The sequence below is a fragment of the Chelonoidis abingdonii genome, chromosome 13 (assembly GCF_003597395.2).
Source record: "Chelonoidis abingdonii isolate Lonesome George chromosome 13, CheloAbing_2.0, whole genome shotgun sequence".
In the NCBI taxonomy this organism is placed as follows: domain Eukaryota; kingdom Metazoa; phylum Chordata; order Testudines; family Testudinidae; genus Chelonoidis; species Chelonoidis abingdonii.
The window spans coordinates 18,937,898-18,959,671 of NC_133781.1; the positions used below are offsets into that span (position 1 = coordinate 18,937,898).

The 21,774-nt window shown below is 48.1% G+C and overlaps 3 protein-coding genes across 9 annotated transcripts in view; 1 reads left to right on the forward strand and 2 right to left on the reverse strand.

Moving 5' to 3' along the window:
* The window catches only part of TMEM104 (transmembrane protein 104), a 152,772-nt gene that overhangs the window by 61,107 nt on the left and 69,891 nt on the right, over positions 1-21,774 (reverse strand). Inside the window, exons 1-2 of one of the 4 annotated variants that reach the window (XM_032785077.2) lie at positions 4,588-4,660; positions 2,398-2,504 (exon numbers count right to left, since the gene is read on the reverse strand). In XM_032785077.2, the coding sequence (XP_032640968.1) occupies positions 2,398-2,442 (45 nt within the window). In that variant the 5' untranslated portion in view covers positions 2,443-2,504; positions 4,588-4,660. Of the gene's footprint in view, positions 1-2,397; positions 2,641-4,587; positions 4,661-21,774 lie in introns of those variants that run through there. The other 3 variants (XM_075071806.1, XM_075071807.1, XM_032785078.2) reach the window with 3 other exon arrangements.
* NAT9 (N-acetyltransferase 9) lies at positions 4,802-11,884 on the forward strand. Of its 4 annotated transcripts, none has more exons than XM_032785090.2 (7): positions 4,802-4,861; positions 5,454-5,540; positions 6,644-6,753; positions 8,049-8,189; positions 8,513-8,572; positions 8,804-8,898; positions 9,003-11,884. In XM_032785090.2, exons 2-7 carry the CDS (start codon positions 5,464-5,466, stop codon positions 9,147-9,149), a joined length of 630 nt encoding a protein of 209 aa, XP_032640981.1. In that variant the 5' UTR covers positions 4,802-4,861; positions 5,454-5,463; the 3' UTR covers positions 9,150-11,884. The 4 variants fall into 4 exon arrangements, with proteins under 4 accessions (XP_032640981.1, XP_032640982.1, XP_032640984.1 ...); XM_032785091.2 differs by having other exon boundaries at positions 8,097-8,189; XM_032785093.2 differs by lacking the exon at positions 4,802-4,861 and adding an exon at positions 6,275-6,388 and having other exon boundaries at positions 5,456-5,540.
* The window catches only part of LOC116827507 (polycystin-1-like), a 52,010-nt gene continuing 42,218 nt past the window's right edge, over positions 11,983-21,774 (reverse strand). Inside the window, exons 36-42 of the mRNA XM_032785086.2 lie at positions 21,398-21,488; positions 20,123-20,251; positions 18,865-19,039; positions 18,014-18,301; positions 15,461-15,595; positions 14,690-15,004; positions 11,983-13,262 (exon numbers count right to left, since the gene is read on the reverse strand). Of these exons, the coding sequence (XP_032640977.2) occupies positions 12,543-13,262; positions 14,690-15,004; positions 15,461-15,595; positions 18,014-18,301; positions 18,865-19,039; positions 20,123-20,251; positions 21,398-21,488 (1,853 nt within the window). The 3' untranslated portion in view covers positions 11,983-12,542. The remainder of the gene's footprint in view (positions 13,263-14,689; positions 15,005-15,460; positions 15,596-18,013; positions 18,302-18,864; positions 19,040-20,122; positions 20,252-21,397; positions 21,489-21,774) is intronic.

Below are 21,774 nucleotides of genomic sequence, written 5' to 3' on the forward strand. Positions count from 1 at the left end.
TTGAACAGAAACCCAGGCAATTTTTCTTGGCTTTGGTTGAACAGATGCCAAGAGTGGCATCATGTTACTGTCCTCAGACTCTGGGGCGGTGAGAGCCCTGCATCCTCGGAGGAAATGAGATAGCTACAGTTCCCTAGAGCTCAGACTCCAGGAGATTTCTGCAACACTAACATTTTGAACTCCGCATGTAGTCAGAAAAGCAACTAAAAACAACATCCCAGGGTTCCCTATTGCCCCTCAATGGCAAAGATAAAATTGAGTTGGCTTACTACTCAAAAGATGACTTTGCCAACGTCTGAAAATTCACTTAAAATCAGAAAATCAAAACCCAGTAAGAAGAGAGTAGATTTCCTTCTCAACGTTGGTGAACCAGTACTAACGCTTTCAGGACCTAAGTGTTTCTGCTCTTGGCAAGTCACAAAATACCAGACCTTGACAGTGAGCTTGACAACTACTTTATTAGTGAATTTTATAAATGTTGACTAAGAAAAAATGTCAATAGTTGCAAGGAAAGCATTTAAAAAGGTACCTCTGCACCAATTCCCTATGCTAGCAACATCTGAGAAGTTCATGTTATTAGTGCCATTTGTAGTTCAAGTTAAAAAGAGTGACGACTTCATCTTGTCTCACATAATATTTTCTCCACCTAACTGAGTCAACTGGAATCTCTTGGACATGAAAATGCTGAAGACTACAAGACTATACAAAAGCACAAGACAACAAAAATTACGAAAAAACTGTAATCAGACAGGAAATGCTTTAAAAATCAGGTTTTTCTGATTACTGTGTTGCTGCCCTGCTCCCTTCACCTGCTTTTAGCTGTCAATTTTCTTATGAGCATAATGCCCAATTCTACGCTCAGCTTCTGAGGGTTCCTAGACTCGAGATTAATGTTTTTAGCACTTGAAAGTTGAGATTCCTGGATCTCAGGCGGTGGAAAGCATTTGTTCTATCTTTAATGGGCCTTGTGATAACCACTAAGATCACATCAGAAATGAAGCTCTGGAGAAGCAATATGGGATAATGACAATTTTATGATCTGATATTTTGTGAACTCCATTAGATATAAAACCCAGCATTTCCGGTGGTATACAGAACTAATTGCTAGCATTGTGGGTTCATGAACTATGTGATATTAAAATGGTCACTAGTGCCTCAGACTAGCCAGGCATTTTTAACAAGCAGGAGTTAATACAGCAAATCCCACACTTCAGAATAGTATTTTAGATTCCTGAGCTATGCGCTGCCATTTACATCATCACCGTAATAAATCAAGAAATCCAAATTTAACTACTAATGTTGAGATTATGCATAAAAAAGAACAGACTCTAGTTTATGCTCACATAGCTGTATCGTCTTTGCATGGCCCAGGTTGAAGAGAAGTCAGGTCTAGTGTTCTGAGCACAAGGCTGAGAGTCAGAAATACCTGAGATTCTAATCCCTGCTCTGGTAGTGACTGTCACTTTACTTCAGTGCCTCAGTTTCCCCATCTGTAAAACGGATATTATACTTACCTATCTCATAAAGGATGTTGTAAGGACATCCCATTGAAAAATCATGTCTGTCTGAGTTTTTTTTTTAATTTATCATTGTTACAATTAATATATAAAATGACTAACAAACAGATCAGAGGAAAAAAGGTTTCCTCCCTTAAGCTTTCACTTTGTTGTTTTATATTTGACAATGCTTTGTAGATAGTGAATTTCAGCATCCCACACAGCTGCACCTATTTGTGTAAGTCTTTCACACAGGATCAGGGGAGAGGAGGAAAACTTTTTTTAAAAATGTGAATGTAAAACCATAAAAATGCATAAGAGGGCTCAAGTGCAGACATACTATCAAACTACCTGGAACTCATTTTTTCAATCGCTTAAGTATCAGGTTGATAGTGTCCCTTTTCAATTTGTAGAGTAACTAGCAATGTAAAACAATATGCAAATACTAAGCATAACAACTGATTATTTAAAACTAGTTTATATCAGTGAACAGATGCATCTCAGAAGGCATATGGACCAGAGACAGGCAGAAAGGTGATGCCATTTTCACATTTCTGACCATAAATACAAGTGGGGGAAAAGGACCAAGTCAAACTTAACATATAAAGTCTGAAAGACAGGATGAAAGTTCTCTAAGCTAATTCACCAAACTCTAGATACTTGCAAACTCCCAAGTGGCCCTAGTTGTGGTAATTCAAACCAAGAGCCCTTGGGCAACAAGCTAAACATGTTCTACTGCCCTTATCCTAATATCTTCTAGCATTCCTTGCAATTTTGACATTGATTACCTTGTTCACTGGGAACGAGGAAGATAAGTAACAACATACCCTGAGAGTAAGCAGGGTTGCGAAGAGAAGATACTGAACAAACAGCAGTGGTGCATCCCAATGGTAATACTCACGTAAGGAGAGTACAGCTCCCCTGTGTCGGTAATGCCACCCGCCATGTTTGAGGATAGAGGGGCCTGGAACGGAAAAGTAGGTATCTTCTGTGTCTGCTACGCCTAGCCTAAAGAGACAACATGTCCAAGACTGGTTATCATTATCAGCAGCTGCTCATGATGCCACTGGAAGACCGACGGACAACAATGGGCAACTCATTACTGTAAACCGAGGAAGATTTGAGTAGAATTGCAGTTAGGACTCTGTCCTGCTCTGGGATATGAGCACACCTCCAGATGCCCCTTCCTCCAACACACTGTCCTGACACCTGCATTCAAAATTCTTTATTGCTTTGATAAAGCACAAAAATGTTATCAGATAGCTCTACTCTTTCTCCCTGCACATCAGATACCTACCAGTTACCAACTGCAAGAAGTCGTTAGTGCAAGACAGGAGTGGATCATTCCATAATTGTCCTGTTCTGTACACTCCCCATGAAGCTCTGCTTTGGGCAACTGTTGGAGACAGGATACTAAGCTAGATGGACTATCATCTTACCTATTATGGCAGCTCTTATGGAATGTACCAACCTTACTGAAACAGCCACCAAACCTGGGATTTCCACTAACCCACTCAGTAGGAAAACAATGGTTCTATAAAGGATGATCCAACCATACTATCACCCAAATAATAATCAATATGCTTTAGAAATATACTGCCATCACGAGTTATTCTGCAGATTGCTACAATAAAAAACCCCCAACAACCCCAATCTCTCTCCATATGCTTTCCAAAAAACAGCCAGTCAATATTCTGAATGCAGAAACAGGATACACTGAATTATATATACCTAGGCCTCCAAAATAAAAGCATTTGGAGACTTCTCAACAGCTATAAAAGCATTTGAAAAAAAGCCCTCTGAAGAATTTATAAGCCATTAAATAATTACAATTTTGCAATAAAATCACTACTCCAGTTACTTGAGAACTTAATCAAACTCATGCTACTATATAGGAGAAAAGGTCTGGGTCTTGTCTTAACAACCAACTACGCCAGTTGGCACAAATTATCAGTACAAACTTCCTCCTAGCCCATGCACAGAAGAATATTCAACTTCTGGGACCACCTCAATCACAACAGTAAACATCCCCTCCTTCCCGTACAGCAGAGCAGTAGAGGATGAAAAACTAAGATCAGCTAACAAATATAACTCACTCCTAGATAACGATCCTGTTCTGGAAGTGACAATATTAATCTCCAGTTCAATGGAGCAAACAACCCGACCCAAGACAGTGATGCTAAACACACTACAGCAAAGCCTAAGACAAATCAAAACCAAGCAAGACTGCTACAGAGCCAAACCCAGAATTATCACGCCAGCAGACATCTCATCATAGAAAAATGTGCAACTCTAAGGCAGACTCTCCTCAAACACCCACTGACAATAAAATAGAGATGAGAACAAGGAGACACAAAGCAAAGAGAAAACCCATATGACACAGGCTGATTTGGAGACACCTTCTACTCCCTTGTCCAAAATACAACCCGGGAGTGGGGGAGATGAAAGAGAAACATCCCACTGACAAACATCCACCCAGCAGACACACCCCATTTCACCAAGAGAGACCCCCCCTACTCCTTATATCCCACCCCCAACCCTCCAGCACTTCACACGAGCCCTCCCACCCCAGAGCCCCACAATACCCAATCACCCACCTCCCACCCAAAGCCCCCACGCTGCCCAAGTCCCCAACTCTCACCCCACTACTTGAGCCCCCAGCTCCCACTCGAGCCCCCACACTGCCCGAACCCTGCCACCTCCCACCCCACTGCCCGAGCCCCCACTCTGCCCGAGCTCCCCACACCCCACCCCACTGTCCGAGCCCCCACTCTGCTCGAGCCCCCCACCTCCCACCCCAGAGCTCCCACACTGCCCGAGGCCGCCACCTCCCACCCCATTGCCCGAGGCCGCCACCTCCCACCCCAGAGCCCCCACACTGCCCGAGGCCGCCTCCTCCCACCCCAGAGCCCCCACACCCCACTCCACTGTCTGAGTCCCCCCCCTCCCCCCCCACTTCCAAGCCCCCCAGCCCCCACACTGCTCGAATCCCCCACCTCCCACCCCAAAGCCCCCACACTGCCCGAGCCCCATCTCTCAGACCCTCTCCATACCACGTCGCCGCCCCACAGGCACCCAGCTCCTCCCGCACCTGCGCTCCCAAGGACCCAGCCGGCACGCCCCAGACACCGCCCCCATACTGTGGAAAGTACAGAGCATGCGCGGACTCACCGCGCAGCGGCAATGCCTTCCGCATGCGTAGCGAGGCCCCTGCTCCGCCGATTGGATGCGTTGGATCACGTGCGGGAGCGCGGGCCGTCCGGCCGCACTTGACTTGGTGGCACCCGTAGTCCGGACGTGGAGTAGTTTCTGCGCATGCGCAGGAAGTGAGGCATCAAGAGCAGCGGGTCGGACGGTGACAAGAGGTGCCTTGTAGCCCCGGGACCCCATGGGCCGGGGAGACCCCGTTCCCTGCTAGGGCTGGGTCCGCCCCCACCCGGGGCTGGGTGTCCCTCTCGATTGCCTCCCGTCCCCACCCCGCTGGAGGCTGCCCGTTTCCTTCCGCCTCCCCTCCCGCGGCTGGAGCGGTGTCCCCCGCGGCTCGGATGTGACGGGCTGGGCTGGGGTGGGGCTGAATGGCTGCTAACTGCTGACCCGTCGGACTGGGGACGGCTCTGGTGGGGGGCTCGTCTCTTGCACTTTCTCACTGTTTAGCTTCTGCCGAACATCGTGTCTAGTCAGTTTCACAGCTCGCCTCCTAGAACAGGCCCTTAGCCAGTGTCTGCTTGCTGAAAAGACCAGGATAAAGCCCATTAGGGGAGCAGAAAAATGTGTGTGTGGGGGGGGTAGTTGTAAGGAAGTGAAAAAAAAAAAAAAAGAGCCCATTATTTAAAGGGGTTTCTATGAGACAGTGAAATTCACTGTAGTTACTCAGGTTCAAGGAACCGCTCTTGATGGTGTACTTTGCCCCAGGCATCTTTAAAAACTTGAGTAAGTGACTTTCTGTCTCTGTTTCAGGTTGAGGACTATGAAGATTAACCAGAACACAGTCTTACAGGGGAAGAAGGTGACCCTGGTACCATATACTTCTGCTCATGTATCCCGGTATGTCGCTTACACACTCTTTGACATCTGTTTCGATTTTTAAAATTCAACTTTATTTTTTAAGGAAATTTAGTGCTCATGGAAGGCTCTGGCTTACCAGCCCTGAGGCCTGAAATCATCTCTTTGGCCAGGTCTACACTACGCGCGAAAATCGATTTTAGATACGCAATTTCAGCTACGAGAATAGTGTAGCTGAAATGAAATATCTAAAATCGATTTACTCACCCGTCTTCACCGCGCGGGATCGATGTCCGCGGCTCGCCATGTCGATTCTGGAACTCCGTTGGTTTTGGTGGAGTTCTGGAATTGATATAAGCGCGCTCAGGGATCGATATATCCCGTCTAGATCAGACGCGATATCGATCCCCAAGAAATCAATTTTAATGCGCCGATACGGTGCGTAGTCTAGACGTGGCCTTTGTGTAAGTGGCACAGCACAAGCAGCAGCAGTATGGCTTTGCCTATGTTGGCTTGCCTCTATTGCTTGGTTCTGCTCTGTAGCTACCACCTCTAGGTGTGAGAGGGCAGCTCAGTGCCCTTGATCCCTCTGCTGAGACTGTCATCAAACATGTACAGCAAATGTCAGCGGTGATGTCAACTTTTCCATGTGGACACTTGTCCGGTTAGAAGTGGGCTGGACCTACTAGTTCATTTCACTTTGGCCACCAAACAGCCATCGGATATGCTGCTGTTTCAGTGCTCGCTATAACCTCTTTCCAATTGCTTGTGAACAGTGAAACTTCAATTCATGAAAACTGAACTGGTCTTTGAAGAATTTAAATGTTAAACCATGAGTGTGTGAACTGCAGACTTGGATGATTGCAGCCTCAGTGCAAAACAGACTCAAGGTGAGGTGTCACGCACGCCTGTACTAGTCCCTTCATTTGTGTGCCTGCGTGAAGGAGCTTGTGTACTGATTCCTGTGTTATTTCAGGAAGTTAAGTGAGCCTTGCAGCCTCTGGCCAATGGGGCATTTATAGGAGTTTGTAGTCTCCTGAATAGGTTCATGATAGGGGGACAGTTTGACCCTTAAAGGTTTCAGTAGAACACAACAGGTGATGTTCTAAATAGGTGCGCATTCTGTTTGTGGCACTCTCCATCAGGTACCATGAGTGGATGAAATCGGAGGAGCTACAGCAACTGACCGCATCTGAGCCATTAAGCCTGGAGCAGGAGTATGAGATGCAACGCAGCTGGCAGGAGGATGCAGATAGTGAGGCATTTGAATGTTCTGCAAAAGTGGGAAAGTGTAGTGAGCACTTCCGCCTCACTGTTGTTAGGAGTTTCTGGCAGGTGTGATTCTGCAAGCCTGTACTGTAAGGGGTGTGAGCCATTATAGCAGGGCAGTAGTCCCCCCTAGAGTTAAGGGTGAGACTAGCTTACTGTTTAATTTCCAGGTTTGTTCTAAATGCTCTAAAATCCACGTGCTTAATCAGATTGTCTTGAAAATGGATGTGTCTCAGGGGGGTGGGGAGTAGGGTTAGCGGTTCAAATTTGGGGTCATTTAAGGAATAGGTTCTCAGGATATAACCCTCCCTCCCTTAAAAATTATGTAACCAACATTGTTGGATCTCTCTGTCATCACCTGAACCTCTGAAAACCAGTAAATGCAGAGTTAAAGTATAGGTCCATTTGATATTCTGGAAGGTATGAGGTACCACTGGTCTAACATATCTCAGCCTTAATTAAGTTTTTGGGCAGTGAATACATATGGCACTTGCGTATGCACACACTTATTCAAAGGATTGGAGGAACATTGGGGCTGCTGAAGGTTTGCTTTATCCAGCTCTTAATAACAAGAATAATTTAAGTTCTTAATATCGCTTGAGCAGCAGCAATCCAGTCAACTTCTGTAAAGAGCAGAGATCTGAGAACGCAATCCTTGTAAACAGGTGAGGGAGGGGTTGAGTTCTTCCCATGGAATCTGACAATTTATAATGACAAGATTTGGATTCATTGGCTGGATTGTTTGCCTAGTTCTATTAAAGGTTGGGTGAGTGACTGCCCATAAAATCTAGTACAAATATATAGTCGCAAGACACTGAGGGTGAGACACACCTGAGGTTAATCCTTGTCTTGGTCAGTGGTGACAGCATGGGAAGACATACTGAAAGGAGCCAAGGGATAGACTGGGTGACTCAACACGTCGCTTCAGTCTCTTATGTTCACATTGAAGGTTCTTTGCCTCAATTTACTGTAAAAGGTGATGAAATGGGGAAAGCGAATCCACATTAATTTTATGTATTGCATCAAGTTAAAGTACCTGTGAGCCCTGGGTCCATGCAAACTGAAACCAGCATAGATTTTCCAGGGTGCTGCCAGTATTGGCAGTTGTGGCAAGCATGTCTGTCTGGCCTAAGAGCCCTGATTACTGGTTCATACAGGCTATTAATATGTGCAGGATGTTGCTTCTCTGCCTACTGTCCATCTTTAATGTCATACTTCAGTAATTTGTGAATGATTCTTAAATGTACCCTGTAAGTTCTGCTGCTGTCTCATTTTTCCCAGAATGCACGTTTATTGTACTGGACACTGAGAGGTGGTCTGGGCACGCAGGTACTGAGGAGGACTGCATGGTGGGGGACGTGAACCTGTTCCTCACAGATATGGAGGATCCAACAGTGGGAGAGATTGAAGTCATGATTGCAGGTACATTAAACACAGCCTCAGGCTGCTGGCACCACTGTCACCCTAATGCCATCCTCTGCCTTGCAATAGCTGTTAGGTACGAAAGCACCTTCATGCAAATAGGTTCAGGGGGATTCTGACGACTCTCCTCATCTGACAGTGGTAGCATTGGTTACAGCTAGATGGAAAGTAGGCAGATAACATACAAGCTTCCTGCGCTCAGAGCTCTACCAGTACAATTCAGTCCTCATCTGCAACCCCCTTTTTGCTAGTCCAGCACATGACTAAGTTACAGGGTTTGTGTTATATAGATGGACACCAACATCTGTTCTTGTCTCTTTTAGAGCCCAGCTGCCGTGGCCGAGGGTTTGGCAAGGAGACAACTTTAATCATGATGTTTTATGGTAAGGATGGCTAAATGTGGGAGGACAGAAGTGATATGACGGGGAGACACAGGCACATGGGCTCCCATTGGCTGCTCTGCATATGTGGAGAGGGTGGTGGATATATACCAGCCCACGTATTTAAGGAGCATGGAAATCTTTGCCAGGCTGCAGCTATGACATAATGCAATGTTATGGAGATACATGTGTGCAGCCAGGGGTTCTTATCTCTCTTTCTCGCTTCTCCTGTAGGAGTAACAAAGCTGGGAATTACCAAATTTGAAGCTAAGGTCGGACAGGAAAATGAAGCTAGTATCTCCATGTTCAAAAAGCTTCATTTTAAGGAGGTGAGGTACCAGCCTGTTCGGGAGAGACGGAATTCTCCCCTTAAGAAGCAGCATTTAGCTAATGCCTGAGATCGATCTGCATTGTTCTCTTACCTTGTATATAGGTTGCCATGAACAAGGTCTTCCAGGAGGTGACATTGAAACTGGATGTGAATGAGCAGCAGAGACAGTGGCTCCTGGAGCAAACTAACCACGTGGAGGAGAAAAAATATAATGTGTTGAATCTACAGACCTGTGCCTCTGAGACCTGACACCTCTTCCAGAGGCAAGCAGACCACACCCCTGCTAAGTCTCCAGGGAGGAAGGGTTTGACAACGTTACTGAGTGCAAGTATGGAAAACGCCTTGGTCCCAAGAGTGACTCAGACAACAAACTGCTTTGTTGTTACTCCACATACCTGGGGTACAACCTGTGAAATGCTGATCTTCCACTGCAATCGCGACAGAGCATCTACAGCGGCATTCCTCTGAAATAGTGCCTGGAAGCTGGCATGGATGAACCGATGCTAATAGTTTAAGCACAGAAGTACACCTGGGCTGGGAATGGCCCTTTTAGCCACAAAGCTCCCTCTGCCCTATTCTAGGAAGGGACTGTCTACACCTCCAGGGCAATGCTGTCAGTCTGTGGATGAGCAGAGTAGATTGGGTTCCTAGCTACAACCCCACCATCCTTAGCAGAGTTCCTAGTGTCACAAATAAAGTCTGAACCACAGGAGACTCTGGCCTGCTTTGTCACACCAGCTGACCCATACAATGTGACAACATGATCTGGTACACAGAGTAGCTCGGTTGCCATCCTTGGCTAGTAAAGTCATGGTTACAAGATTTAAAAAAAAAAAAAAGGGTACATAAGATTTAAACCAGTGGGGCTGTCCATGGATCTGCTAGACAAGTTGTTACTATTCCAGGTACTGCAGGCACCAGGCTTTCCCCTCCTGGCCTCTGGGCTTAGTCCTGGTGTGCCACCATTGGCGGCTGCCCCGTCATCCACCTGTGCATGCTCAAACCTGTTGTGTAGCAACTTTTTGTGGAAACGTCATTTTTGATAAAACTGGAGTTGGCAAGGTTTGTCAGCTCCAGGATGGAATTTCTGGTCAAGAACAGACACCCCTCTAGAATGGATCAATGAGAGCAGGGCTTCAAACTTGGATCTCCCATATCCCAGGTAAATGCTCTAATCACTGTGGAGGGACAGGAGGTGGTGTTTTTTCATGCTTTTTTTGAAAGGTCTCAGTTCTCTTCTGCATTAGAACAAAAACAAATTTTGAAGCCTCAGCTTTTTATGAAATGGAAAGGATGGTTTCTGACCACCCCTCCTTGCCCCATCAGAAGTGATAATGGGTTTCGCCCTTCGTATAAAACTGCTTTTCAAAGTGGGATGAGCAGTCTTGGAAAAATAGTCTCGTTCTCAAAGGCAGCTCAGTGCTGAGCCTGGAACCTGTGCTTGCTGTGCTCTGATAAGATGGATGGGGGGGGGGAAAAAAGTGCCTCATACTTTGAGGTGGTGTCCTTGAGGGTAAGCATTGCTAACAACCTTCCTCCATTATTTGACTTTCTGAAAAGAGGCCTGGGGCTGCTGGACATTGTTGTAGAAATGTAATTGGGGGGAAAACCCCTACTTTTATTCCATTGCATGGAGGGAAAGACTTAGAATGGTGCTAATTTTGTTCCTCCTCTGTGATATTGAAGTGAGCTAAGGCCTGTACGCAGGGTCTGGAAGCTAGCTGAAGTTAAACATTACATTCTAATGGAAATAAGTAACCCTTGTCCCTAGAAATGGAGCCAGTATCTGTGTCAGGGACATTATTAAAATTAAACAGGCTCCATAGTGGGCAAAACCAGGGGGCAATCTCCTGTTCCCAAAGACCCATTGGGGGTGCATATAAACAACATACCCCTGCACCCTGCCCTCTACCTTACAACTGTTCCTTGTGCTGGGCCTGAAATGGTGCTGGACAGGGAGGGAGAGAATGGCCTGCGGTTTGGTATGTGTGTCACTGGAAATTCTTTCCTCCTGCTCACTGGTGTCAAGGTCTTGAAGATACCTGCTGCCCTGTGTTTGAGTAGTTCACTCCTCACTTCTTGCCAGATTGAGGGGCTGAGAATGCAAAAGACTAATGCATCTGTGTGGCTGCCAGTAGCTGGGTTCCTTTAGCAGTACCTCACCCTGTCTAGAAGCACTAATGAGGCCCAGCCCCTTTCCCTGACTGAAGGATGTGACATGAAACATGAACTTCCCCTGCTGACTCCTGGAGCCCTGCAACCCTTCACAAAGTCATATCCAAGTCAGAGTTATGAGCAAAGAGAGAAACTCTGATGACATCCTCTCCTGCCCAAGCAAGTGCTTTCACCGCACTGGAAACAGAGCTGCAGAAACAACTGGGGATGAGGGACAGATGCAGTTTACAGTCAATGGGGAACTCAGATGGTTGGAGGTCTTCCATGTCAGCTTCCTGCTGGGCTTCATCTAAGAGGTACACAACAGCCATCCCTAAACACACTGGCGCTAGCTGATGGGACCCAAACTGCAAGGCCTATAAATCAATGAAGGATTAGGGATCAGGGTTCTTTGTATTAACACTGCTATGATGTGTTACACCAAGGAAGTTAGCTGGGGCAGTGGGTGGTTTGGGGTAGGAAATTCTGATTCCTAGATAAAGGCATTGAGCGAGGATAGGGAAGGCCTCAGAAAGCGACCCTGGGAAAAACAGGAACAGCAGACACAGCACAACCACTCCAGTGGCCATGCTTCAGTGTCTACAGGAGGAACAGACGGGGGAGCGCACAGGACACAGTTCACAAAGGGAATGAATGGGCACTTGGCAATAAATGCAGGAAATGCAACAGCCAGGTGCAAGTAGCTGACATAAAAACAGCTGTATGGACAGACCAATGCAGTCAACCATTCCTGCCTTTATAATAAATCTTTTAATTTAGTTTGTTAAGTACATTGCATGTTTACGTGTCTATAATGTGTGTGTACTACAGCTGGTGTTAGTGATTAATTCAAATCAACTCATTTTCCATACATCCTTTCATACCATACAAAAAATCATCCAGGAATTTAGCCCCAGGATGGAATTAGTCAAGGGTAGCTTCTGCACCTGCCTTTGTTTCAGCCCATTCAGGAGAGTGTTCCAAAGAGCTGGGAAGCAACTGACAAGTCTCAGTCTGGGGGATCTCAGCAGCAATATGGGGAGAGCTGCTTCAGGGGAGGTTGCTCCACCTGCCTTTCGATTAGCCCACTTCTGTGAAGGGGGGAGGCAGTCAGCACTAATACTGTGAAAGGGAAGGACGTGCTACTGTATTATCAGCCATCATTTCTCTTGCAGGTCTTATGGTCACTTCTGATGGGAGCACCGCCATGTAATGATTTTATTGGTATTCAGCTCTGCCCCAGCAACTGGGGTCACACGCCCACTGTTGAACTCCCGGAGGAGTTGGGACAATGACATTCTGGTGCACTGTGCTGGAGCAGGGTGGAGGACAGCTAATGCAAAGAGTTGTCCTTCACAAGGACAGCCTTTGCCAAGCAGGGCAGATGCTGTAAGTGGAACACTCTTTGGAAATTGAGAGGCCTCCATCTCTAGGGCTGGGATGGGAGTCCGACCTGCCCTCTATGACCTGATTTCTACCTTTGTCTCATTACATGTTCCCAGCACCTTCTGTTTGCCATGCTCTTCTCTTTAAAGGGATCTGCCTCTGAGGAACTTCATGGCACAGACAGCCCTGCTCCTCCTCACTCTTTGGTCTCCACTTGCACGAAATGCCTGGTGCCTGGCTACGCCTGTGGCACAGATCAGTTGATATTGGAGGGCCAACCAGCCAGGATGTGCACCCGGCCACTGGGTTAGGTACCCCATCTGCTGGAGGCTGCTGGACCAGCTTGTGCCCATCAGTGGCATTGCAGTTGGAGACCTTGGCCCTGTGGGACCTCAGTCTAACCAGGGCAGACTCCGAGAAGGTGCTGTAAGTCCTTGGTAGCTCTAGCTGCTTAGCTAGTGTCACCTTCTCCCCCTGCAGGCTCTTCTGTCCCTTCTTGTTGTCATTAATTCTTTTCTGAGCCTGTTCCAGACTGCTCTCCAGCTGGCATACATCCTCCATGACTCTAATGACCCGGTCAAACTGGTCCAGAAGGTTATTGACTGCAGAGGGTAGACGGTCCAAGTAAAACTGTACATTGTACTGCTCCGGGACAGGGCTCTCTGAAAGGGCCAGCTCCTCTGAGCTGAAGGAGATGGAGGAGATGGTGGAGCTGGCACAGCGGAAGATGGTGCCAGCAGATAGGAGGTGGGAGCGTTTGGAGTTCCCGGAGGAGCGTGAAATCAGGGAGTCCATCCCTTCAAACTTTACTTTGTGGCGGAACTGAGTGACAAGGAAAAAAGAGGAAATCCCTTGAGAATCCTAGAGCCCAGTGCTGCTACCTTCGGTGGGGTAAGAGGGCCCGTGAGCCACAACAGTGCGCTCTTTTCTGCAGTGTTAGTTATAGGTGTTTCCATCACACTTTATATTAAGGTTCCATTTATAATGGTTTAGGAAGGGTTAATGGATGGTTTAAAATTTGGTTTAAATCGTTAAAGAGTCCAACAGGTTGCTAACAGCCATCTGTTCACGTACTAGAGAGACAAAGTGGGGGAGGTAATATCTTATTGACCAATTTCTGCTGGTGAGAGAGACAAGCTTTTGAGGTGCACAGAGCTCTTCTTCAGGTCCCCTTGTCTCTTTCACCAATCTAAGATGCTATCTCACCCATCTTGTCTCTAATATTCTGGGACCAACATGGCTACAACACTGCAAACATACTACTTATCTTTCTAACATGCTTATAACTTCCATTAAGCATTTATGAATGGAGCCTTCTTATAAAGTTGGACTGGTTTTCCTGTGGGACTCATTACTGTAACATTTGAGCCCCTCGTAGCCCCTACAGAATTTATTCTTGCAACATTGTGAAGCATTATCCTTTTCTACAGATGGGGAAGCTAAGGCCAGTGACTTTCCCAAGGCCAGGCAAGAAGCCAGCGCAGGGAAATGAACCCAGATCTTCCTTAGCCACAAGGCCATCCTTCCCCTCTCCAAAGAGAGGAGCAATCCAAGACCACTTTGCATTATATGCCGCACTCTCTGCTTCTTCCAAGTCTTGACCTGCTAGGATCAAATCACACCCATGCAATCCCACTGCAGCCAGTAGGCAGATGGGGTGATAGCAGATGGGGTGATAGCAGCTGGGTAAAAGCTGAGCCTTATTGTCCAGAAGGAGAAAAAGTGAGCCCTCTTACAAGGAAGCTACATTCCCTTCTGTTTCCAAAAGGCTGGTCACTCCAGGGCAGGATAGAGGTTAGAGAAGGATAGGGGACTGGAGTACAACAATCTCAGTAACATTGGTGTAAAGCCGAGGGATCCCACGGAAAGAGTTAATCGAGATGTACCCTGCTGTAAGATCAGACTCTCCCCAACCCTAAGAGTAGAGGGTGGCCTCTCTGTCTCTGAGTACAGGCCCACGAGTAGAATAGAGTGAGAGCACTTGACTGAACCGGGCCTTTGGATTCAACCAGTGCTTAATTTGTAATCAAAGAGGGGCCAGGGCTCAGGCAATTTTTTTACATTCATAACTGATGCAGCAAACCCAGAGGTGCCAGGGCTCTGAACTGCCAGGCCCAGAGGAGCCAGGGCTCAGCCTGGGCAAGCCCTGGCACAAATTAAGCACTGGATTCAGTTCACCTTGCCCTGATGCTGCAGCACTAGACTCTTGTTCGCTGGCTGTTCTACACCCAGGTTTCCTTCTTTCTTACCTCTTTAGTTTTGCTGAGCCCCATCCACAATTTGAATCTCTTCACGAAGAACTCGATCATCTCGTAGTCCTGCGGTTCCATGGCAGGGCGGTACATTTCAGCTTGGACAGTGCGGTAGCTATGAAGGATGACAGCACAAAGGAAACGGCTGCCAACGCAGAGCAAGCTGACCGTGAAGCTGAGGACATAGGCAGTGCCAAGGGTGGGGAATTCCTGGATCACAGACAGGAAAGCCACTTTCCCATGGAGGACCGAAAGCAGCGCATAGAAGGCACATCGGAATGTTCTGAACTCCTCTGCTGTAGCAGAGAAGGCCTGGGAATGAGAGAGACAATGTAAGGGTTCTCGCTAGGAAAGGTGTCTTTACCCTTTCCTGTCTACAGCATCCTTAGCAATTGCACAAGCCTCCTTTACTCGCATGTGGGGTGAGTTGCTCCCAGAGAGCTTTCCAGTTCACTGATGGAACAGTGCAAAACAGAAGGTGTGAACGCAAATGTGCACTAGAATCTGATCTCAGCAGTGAGTGGGTCCCTCTTGGGGAGCAGTGGAGAGACTGACTGAGGAGCCCTGGGAAAGGGTGGTCCTTCTCTTACAGAGCTGATGCCCAGCTGTAGAGTAGCAGGGGGACAAACACATTGCATCAAGCCTATGGATAAATACAGGAATTCACTGCATAGTGCCCTGTACAGGTAAGAGTCATGACCACGCAGAACCCCCTCCTATTCTCCACACGCACTCCCACTGCTGAGAGCCAGCCTCTGCATAACCTACCAAATATCCACACTGGGCATAGACAAGGAGCAGCAGGAGGAAGATGAGCATGGCAGCCACTAGCTCTTGCAGTGCATGCTGGAACGTCTTCCCAAATGCAGACCATCTCCGGACAAAGCGCAGCTGCTGTACAATCTAGGGAGAGAAGATCCATGGGTGAGCAGGAAGCCTAGTTAGATGTTATCAGAAAAGTGACATTTCAAACCACTCCAAGTACATTCACTCTGCTTTGTCTCACAAGGGGTGTCTGCATGGCCAGGTGGCCACATCAGGTACTCGGTGAGGGAAGTTGGGCGGAGTAAGGGCATTGTCTTTCTTAAAGGCCCAACCTTCATTATGGCCATGACTGACTCAGGGGCCCAGTTGCAATGTGACTGTTAAAAGCTGCAGCCTGGGCAGAATCTTCCAGGTCCCTGTGACCAACCAAAAGCTAGCGTCTGTTGAGAGCTCTAACCTGGTTACGGGGTTAGGTCCCATCTATGCTACATTTTAACCATGTTGCAAACATGTCAGAGGACAGTGGTACTGTAGTTGGGGGCCTCATGTGCTAGCGCAGCGCTCCCTGAACAAATTATCCAGGCACACACAAGCTAGCTGGTACAGAGGGTCCCCAATATACATCTCCCCCTTCTCCGTCATTTCGTGTATCCATCATTCATCAGTAGGAGAACATGTTCTGATTGACGTCGGTCCTGATCTGCATATTGGTTGCTTCTCCTTTTGCATGGCTTTTCTTTGGGTGCTTCCCCTGGCATTCAGGAGGCACTGGGAGGGAAAGGGAGGAGCAGGGATGGGGCACGCTCAGAGGAGGGGTGGAACTGGGCAGGAAGAGGAGGGGCAGGGGTGGAGGGGGGGCAGGAAGAGGCAGAGCAGGCCATATTTCTTATGGGGAAAAATTCCCCGGTATCTGTCCTTTCAGTATCTGTCACCCTTTTCAAGAATGCAACCCGGACGTATACTGAGGACCCCCTGTATGACTCATCTGGCATGCACAGTCCATTAAAGCAGTGTCTTGGGAATGGCCAGTTCTCTGCTGTGATCTCCTGTGTCAGAGATCCCCATCCTCTCAGCTCTCCAGGAGGCTGCTCTGGGGGTCCCTTGCTCTTCACTGACCCTCCAGCTTTGGCTCCCAGCAGCCTTTATCTGTTTGTTTGCTCACTCTTCTATTGGCTGTGCATTAAGCAAGTAACGGTCAACAGTGAACCATAAATACAGCAAGCCTGGAAGATAGCAGCTGGGCCTCTCCCCAATTCATTAGGAAGCAGGAGAAAGGAACAAAGATGATATTGCATCTCCGCAGCAGCCCAAATGACAATTATAAGGTCATTGTGGCATAACTGAATATACACATGCTAACGAGAAGGTATATACATCATTCAGGCTGTTAGCAGCTCAGGCCTGACATCATCTCATGCCACTCGCTACCATGCCCAAGGGCTGCTGGATGAAGAAGGAAGTCCTACTTCCATGTGGTGGTGAAGATCAGCAATTGGTGTCCGGCCAGAGACTGGGAGACAGACTCACCTGATTTATTTATGACTGAGAAACCACTTTGACTTCAATTTCACCCTGTGATCTGCTCCCATGAAACTCTCCATTGGGGTGAGCAGGGACGACTGTTACCCAAGGGAGTTAGGGACAGCTGGCAGCAAGGGTTGTGATTACTGAAGGGTCCATGTGTCCTATCACACACCCCTTCACATAACAAGAACCAGGGGGCACCCAATGAAATTAATAGGCAGCAGGTTTAAAACAAACAACAGCAAGTACTTCTTCACACAACCTGTGGAACTCATTGCCAGGGGATGTTGTGAAGGCCAAAAGTATAACTGAGTTCAAAGAAGAATTAGTTAAGTTCACACAAGATAGGTCCATCAATGGTTATTAGCCAAGATGGTCAGGGACACAACCCCATACTGTGGGTGTCCTTAAACCTCCAAGTGATAGAAGCTGGGACTGGATGACAGGGAATGGATCATTCAAAATTGACCTGTTCTGCTCACTCCCTCTGAAGTATCTGGCACTGTCACTGTCAGAGAAAGAATACTGGGCTAGATGGACCACTGGTCTGACCCAGTATGGCTGTTCTTATGTTTTTCATCTCTTTCCAAATCCAGCCCATTTCCAGGTGCCCTCTCATGCTGGTGATGGCAGATGAGAATCTGGAATGTGTTTAGGCCATGCATCCTGGCAATGATAAAATTATTGAGGGGTTGCACCGATGTAACGGAGATCAGGATCAGCCCTGATTTACTTCTATGCACAACACCCAGGTGGCTTTGAAGCGATGGGTGTTGAGTAGATAAAATATTTCCTGCAACATGTGACTAGGCTCAGACTGAACAGAAAGCCAGTGGAAAGGCTCCAATTGAGATTTCAATGGGAGATGGACCAGGCTGTTAATCAGCAACTTTGGAACATTGGGAATGGGGAGGTGTTAGAGCTGGGGGGCGAGGGGGAGTGGAAGTCCGGACTCCTGGGTTCCATCCTTAGCTCTGCAACTGATGTGACATGTGATCTTGGGAAATCACATAACTCCATGGGCTCACTCACCTTCAGCGTCGTGATGGTCAGCAGCAGGGCCGAGAGACAGACTTCCATCTGAGCCAGCAGTGCCACTTCATAAAAGCTAGTGAAGGCCTGGCGGTGTCCCCAGTAATGCTCAAGCCGCACATCTGCCAGCCAGATGTGCGCAAAGTGCAAGGCACCAACTGCAATGGAGAGCAGTGCCAGGAGCAGCTGGAGCCAACAGCGGCTCTGACCCAAACAGGAGGCCCCTTCCTGAGACAGTAGCGACAGCTCTGCCAGGAGAAAGGCCATGCTGAAGACGAGCAAGGAGATCTGAAAGAAGCCAGAGCAGGTGAGAAAATAAATCTGCCTTCCTGCTGTGCATTGAGTTAGGTAGCAAGAACAAAGGTGGATACAGCAGTGACATGGTAGCTATGGTGCTATTTCTGAAGCCTAAATAAACAGGGCAGATAACTAGCATCATCCCAAGGGATACAGAGTAGCTACTCCACATAGGAATTACTCTGTGTGCCACATCACAAGGGACCAGAGAGCCAGGCTACACCGCCCTGTCACTAGGAAGCAGAGCCTTGGATAGATCCCCCTGGAATATCCATTGGGAATGCACTCCTGGGACTCATCTAATCAGAGACTGTAACCGCTACAGACCCACATGCAGTCAGGCAAGCATTTATTTGGACTATAATTAGCTACCACTGCGGAGCTAAGGTTTCCCTACAGACACCTATGATATCATACAGCAAACTCCTGCTGAGACTGTGTTTGTGGCACAATCTCTGGAGAAAGAGCACCCACTGGGGTGGGTAAACATTGGCTCCATTCTGCTGGGAGCCAGCCCCGAGCCTTGGATGCATCTCTCAACGCAAGATACATACCACTAGGACAAGTGAAAGATCCAGCCCCGTGCCTAGGCGCAGCATTTGGTAGGGGAGGATGAAGATGGAAGGAACAGCCAGTCTGACTGATGGGAGCTCTAGCAGGAGCATTACAACCACGTACAGGTTGACATCAGCATTGTATTGGGTAAACTCCAGAAACACAGCTCTGGTCCTGTCGTGCAGGGAGAGAGTCGAGAACAGTGGGCTGAGAAGAAATATTTTCCAGGGCTCTGGAATGCTGGGTAATTGGGCCTGATTCGTGGCCCTTCTAATGGGGACATTTCATTTGGACTGCTGGGAAACACTGTTTTGACTTTCCACTTTCAGGGATGAAGTTGAGATGCCCCAAGCAGGTCATTAGCCATCAGCTTCCCTAGGTGCACAGACATACAACACGACATCAGCGATCCACAGCAGGGGCAAGCCACCCGCCATCTATAAATTACACCAGAAATTCCCAGTGCCGCCATTATCGGGATTTATTCAGCTTCTCTCATGCCATTTGGATAAGCAGGGTTGAACTGAACCATCTCTGTGGGTGATCTCAGCCTTACGGTGCAGAGGACCTCAATGCCTACCCCCAAATCAGGGTCTTGGCCATGCTGCCTTTGGGCCCCATGGCAGCCAGATTCAGAGCCAGAGACCCCCAAAATGTTGCTGTGAAACCTACTGACCCCAGCCAATGGTGTATATATAGCATGTGAGTCAGCCGCAGAGTTATTGGATCCCAAGGAGATCCAGATGCAGTGGAAATAACAGTGCATTTTGTCCTCACAAACCCTGATTTCCTCATCTGGAGGTTTGCTCCCTTATTCTAAGTGGCCACCGCTGGCAATGTGCCCCCAACCCCGATTGGTTTTGGTTAAGTTGACAACCAGCCTGCCCTCCGGCCTGTGCCAGTCAGTGGCTCAGCAGTTTTGGCCATTGCACTGTGCAGTTCCATGGCCTGGGGAATCTCTCCCTTTCCCTGAGTCATCTGGAGTCGCTCTGCTTCACTTCAGAGCAAGGGAACAGGGGAAGTGGAACAACAATGACCACCGCAGAATGGAAGAGAACAACTGACATCACCTTGCATTCTCAGGATGGTCATGTCCCACTCAGATGGCTAGACAGACAGAGCTACTGCAGGAAAGAAATAGCCATGCAATAACCCTCCCTCCCACAAGTAAGCACGTAAAGCCAACAGCACTTTCATTTCAATTTCCACTTCCCAGCCCAGCTGTCAAGGAAAAAGGTAAGGCCCCGAGTGACTTGCCTTTTGTTGATCCAGTTGCTGGCTCGCAGGTCAGCCAGTGTCCTTCGGGCTTTGGCAGAGCTGTTTCCAAGTTCCCTCCAGCAGCCAGTGTTAGTGTGGTAAACTCCAATTTGCCCCCAGATCCAAAACCTGCCCGAAGAAATGGGGAGACCAGAAAATGTAGTTGTGAAACACAGCGTGGGCGAGAGGCTGGATTGGGAGCCCTAACTTGGGCTGTGATCTGGTCAGATCTCAAGCGAGAACAGAGACAGGCCAGCCCCCATTTAGATGGGACACCTCCAGTGAAAACCCAGGATGCTGCAGACAGGAGAGCTAAGGATTCAGGACGTGACCCTGTTATCTGAGTCTGTAGTGATCCAGTGCTTTTGCACGGACCTAGGACGCCTTTGGGTGATACAAGTAGCCATGAATTGAAATTCATGTAATTAAAGGCTGCAGGGCCTGTTCCATGAGAGAAGAGATCTTTAATCCTTGTGTCCTGGCCAAATTCCAACCAGGGAGGCACACATTCTGCCTCCCTGGATTTGCTCTGTATTTCCAGCTGGCTATGGTCTTCGCCTTCACTTCCTGTTGTGCTATTGCGTAGCAGTTGCTGTGGGCTGTGACACAGTTGCTGTGTTGCAGTTTCTCCTATGTGTGATATAGATATATCTATCTATCCTAGGGTCTGCTTCTGCAAGGTGCTGAGCACCTCCTGGATGGTACTGAGCATCCTCACCACTCACTGAAGTTAATGGAAGCTATAGATGCCCAGCTCCTTGCAGGATCAGGCCCATAGTTTGTGAAATGCTTAGGGATCCTTCTGAATATTTAGTCCTCCCTCAGTGCAGGGGACCAGACTAGATGACCTATTGTGGTCCCTTTGAGTCCTACGTTTCTATGATTCCACGAACAACTGCTATCTAAACAGAAGGAACATTACTACTGATTGTCAGCTAACGCTCAGGGAAATAGGAGATGCCACAGTCCAGGGTGGAGAAAGGGGAAAGACGACAAGAACTGGGGTAAATCATTTCCCCATGGAGTCACTGCAAGATTGCGATACTCCTCTGGAAGAGTTTCTTGTGAAAGCAAAAAAGTGGAACCCTCCTGGTGGTTCAGTGTGAAGCAACCTGGGGCTACTAGCTGGGAACTCCTGAGCTGACCCATGGGATGGGGAATATCAGGGTACCCAGAAGCAGAAATCCACAACCAAGCTTCTTGGTTGCATAACTGCTTCATTGCTGCTCTCAGCTTCCAATTAGTGCCCACTCCACCTTGTGCCAGCGTTCTTACCCGATAGAGTTATGGGATGAATTCTGGAGGCTGTGGTCACAGCACACGTCTCTGTCCACTTGGCCACTCCTGGAAATCTCTGGTCTGGGCGCTGACAAGTGGCAAAGGGGACAGGTTCTGTTAGTGATGTGATGTGTCAAGAGAGACCCAAGCCCAGGTTGGGGGAGCACTGAGGGTGCAGAAAAGCAGAGCAGGAGTCCATAGGCACTGACTCCGTGGGTGCTCCGGGGCTGGTGCACCCACGGGGAAAAATTGGTGGGTGCTCTGCACCTACCGGCAGCTCCCCACCCCAACTCACCTCTGCCTCCACTCCACCTCCTCCCCTGAGAGCGCCGCATGCCTGCTTTTCCCCCCTGGCTCCCAGCACTTGCCCCACA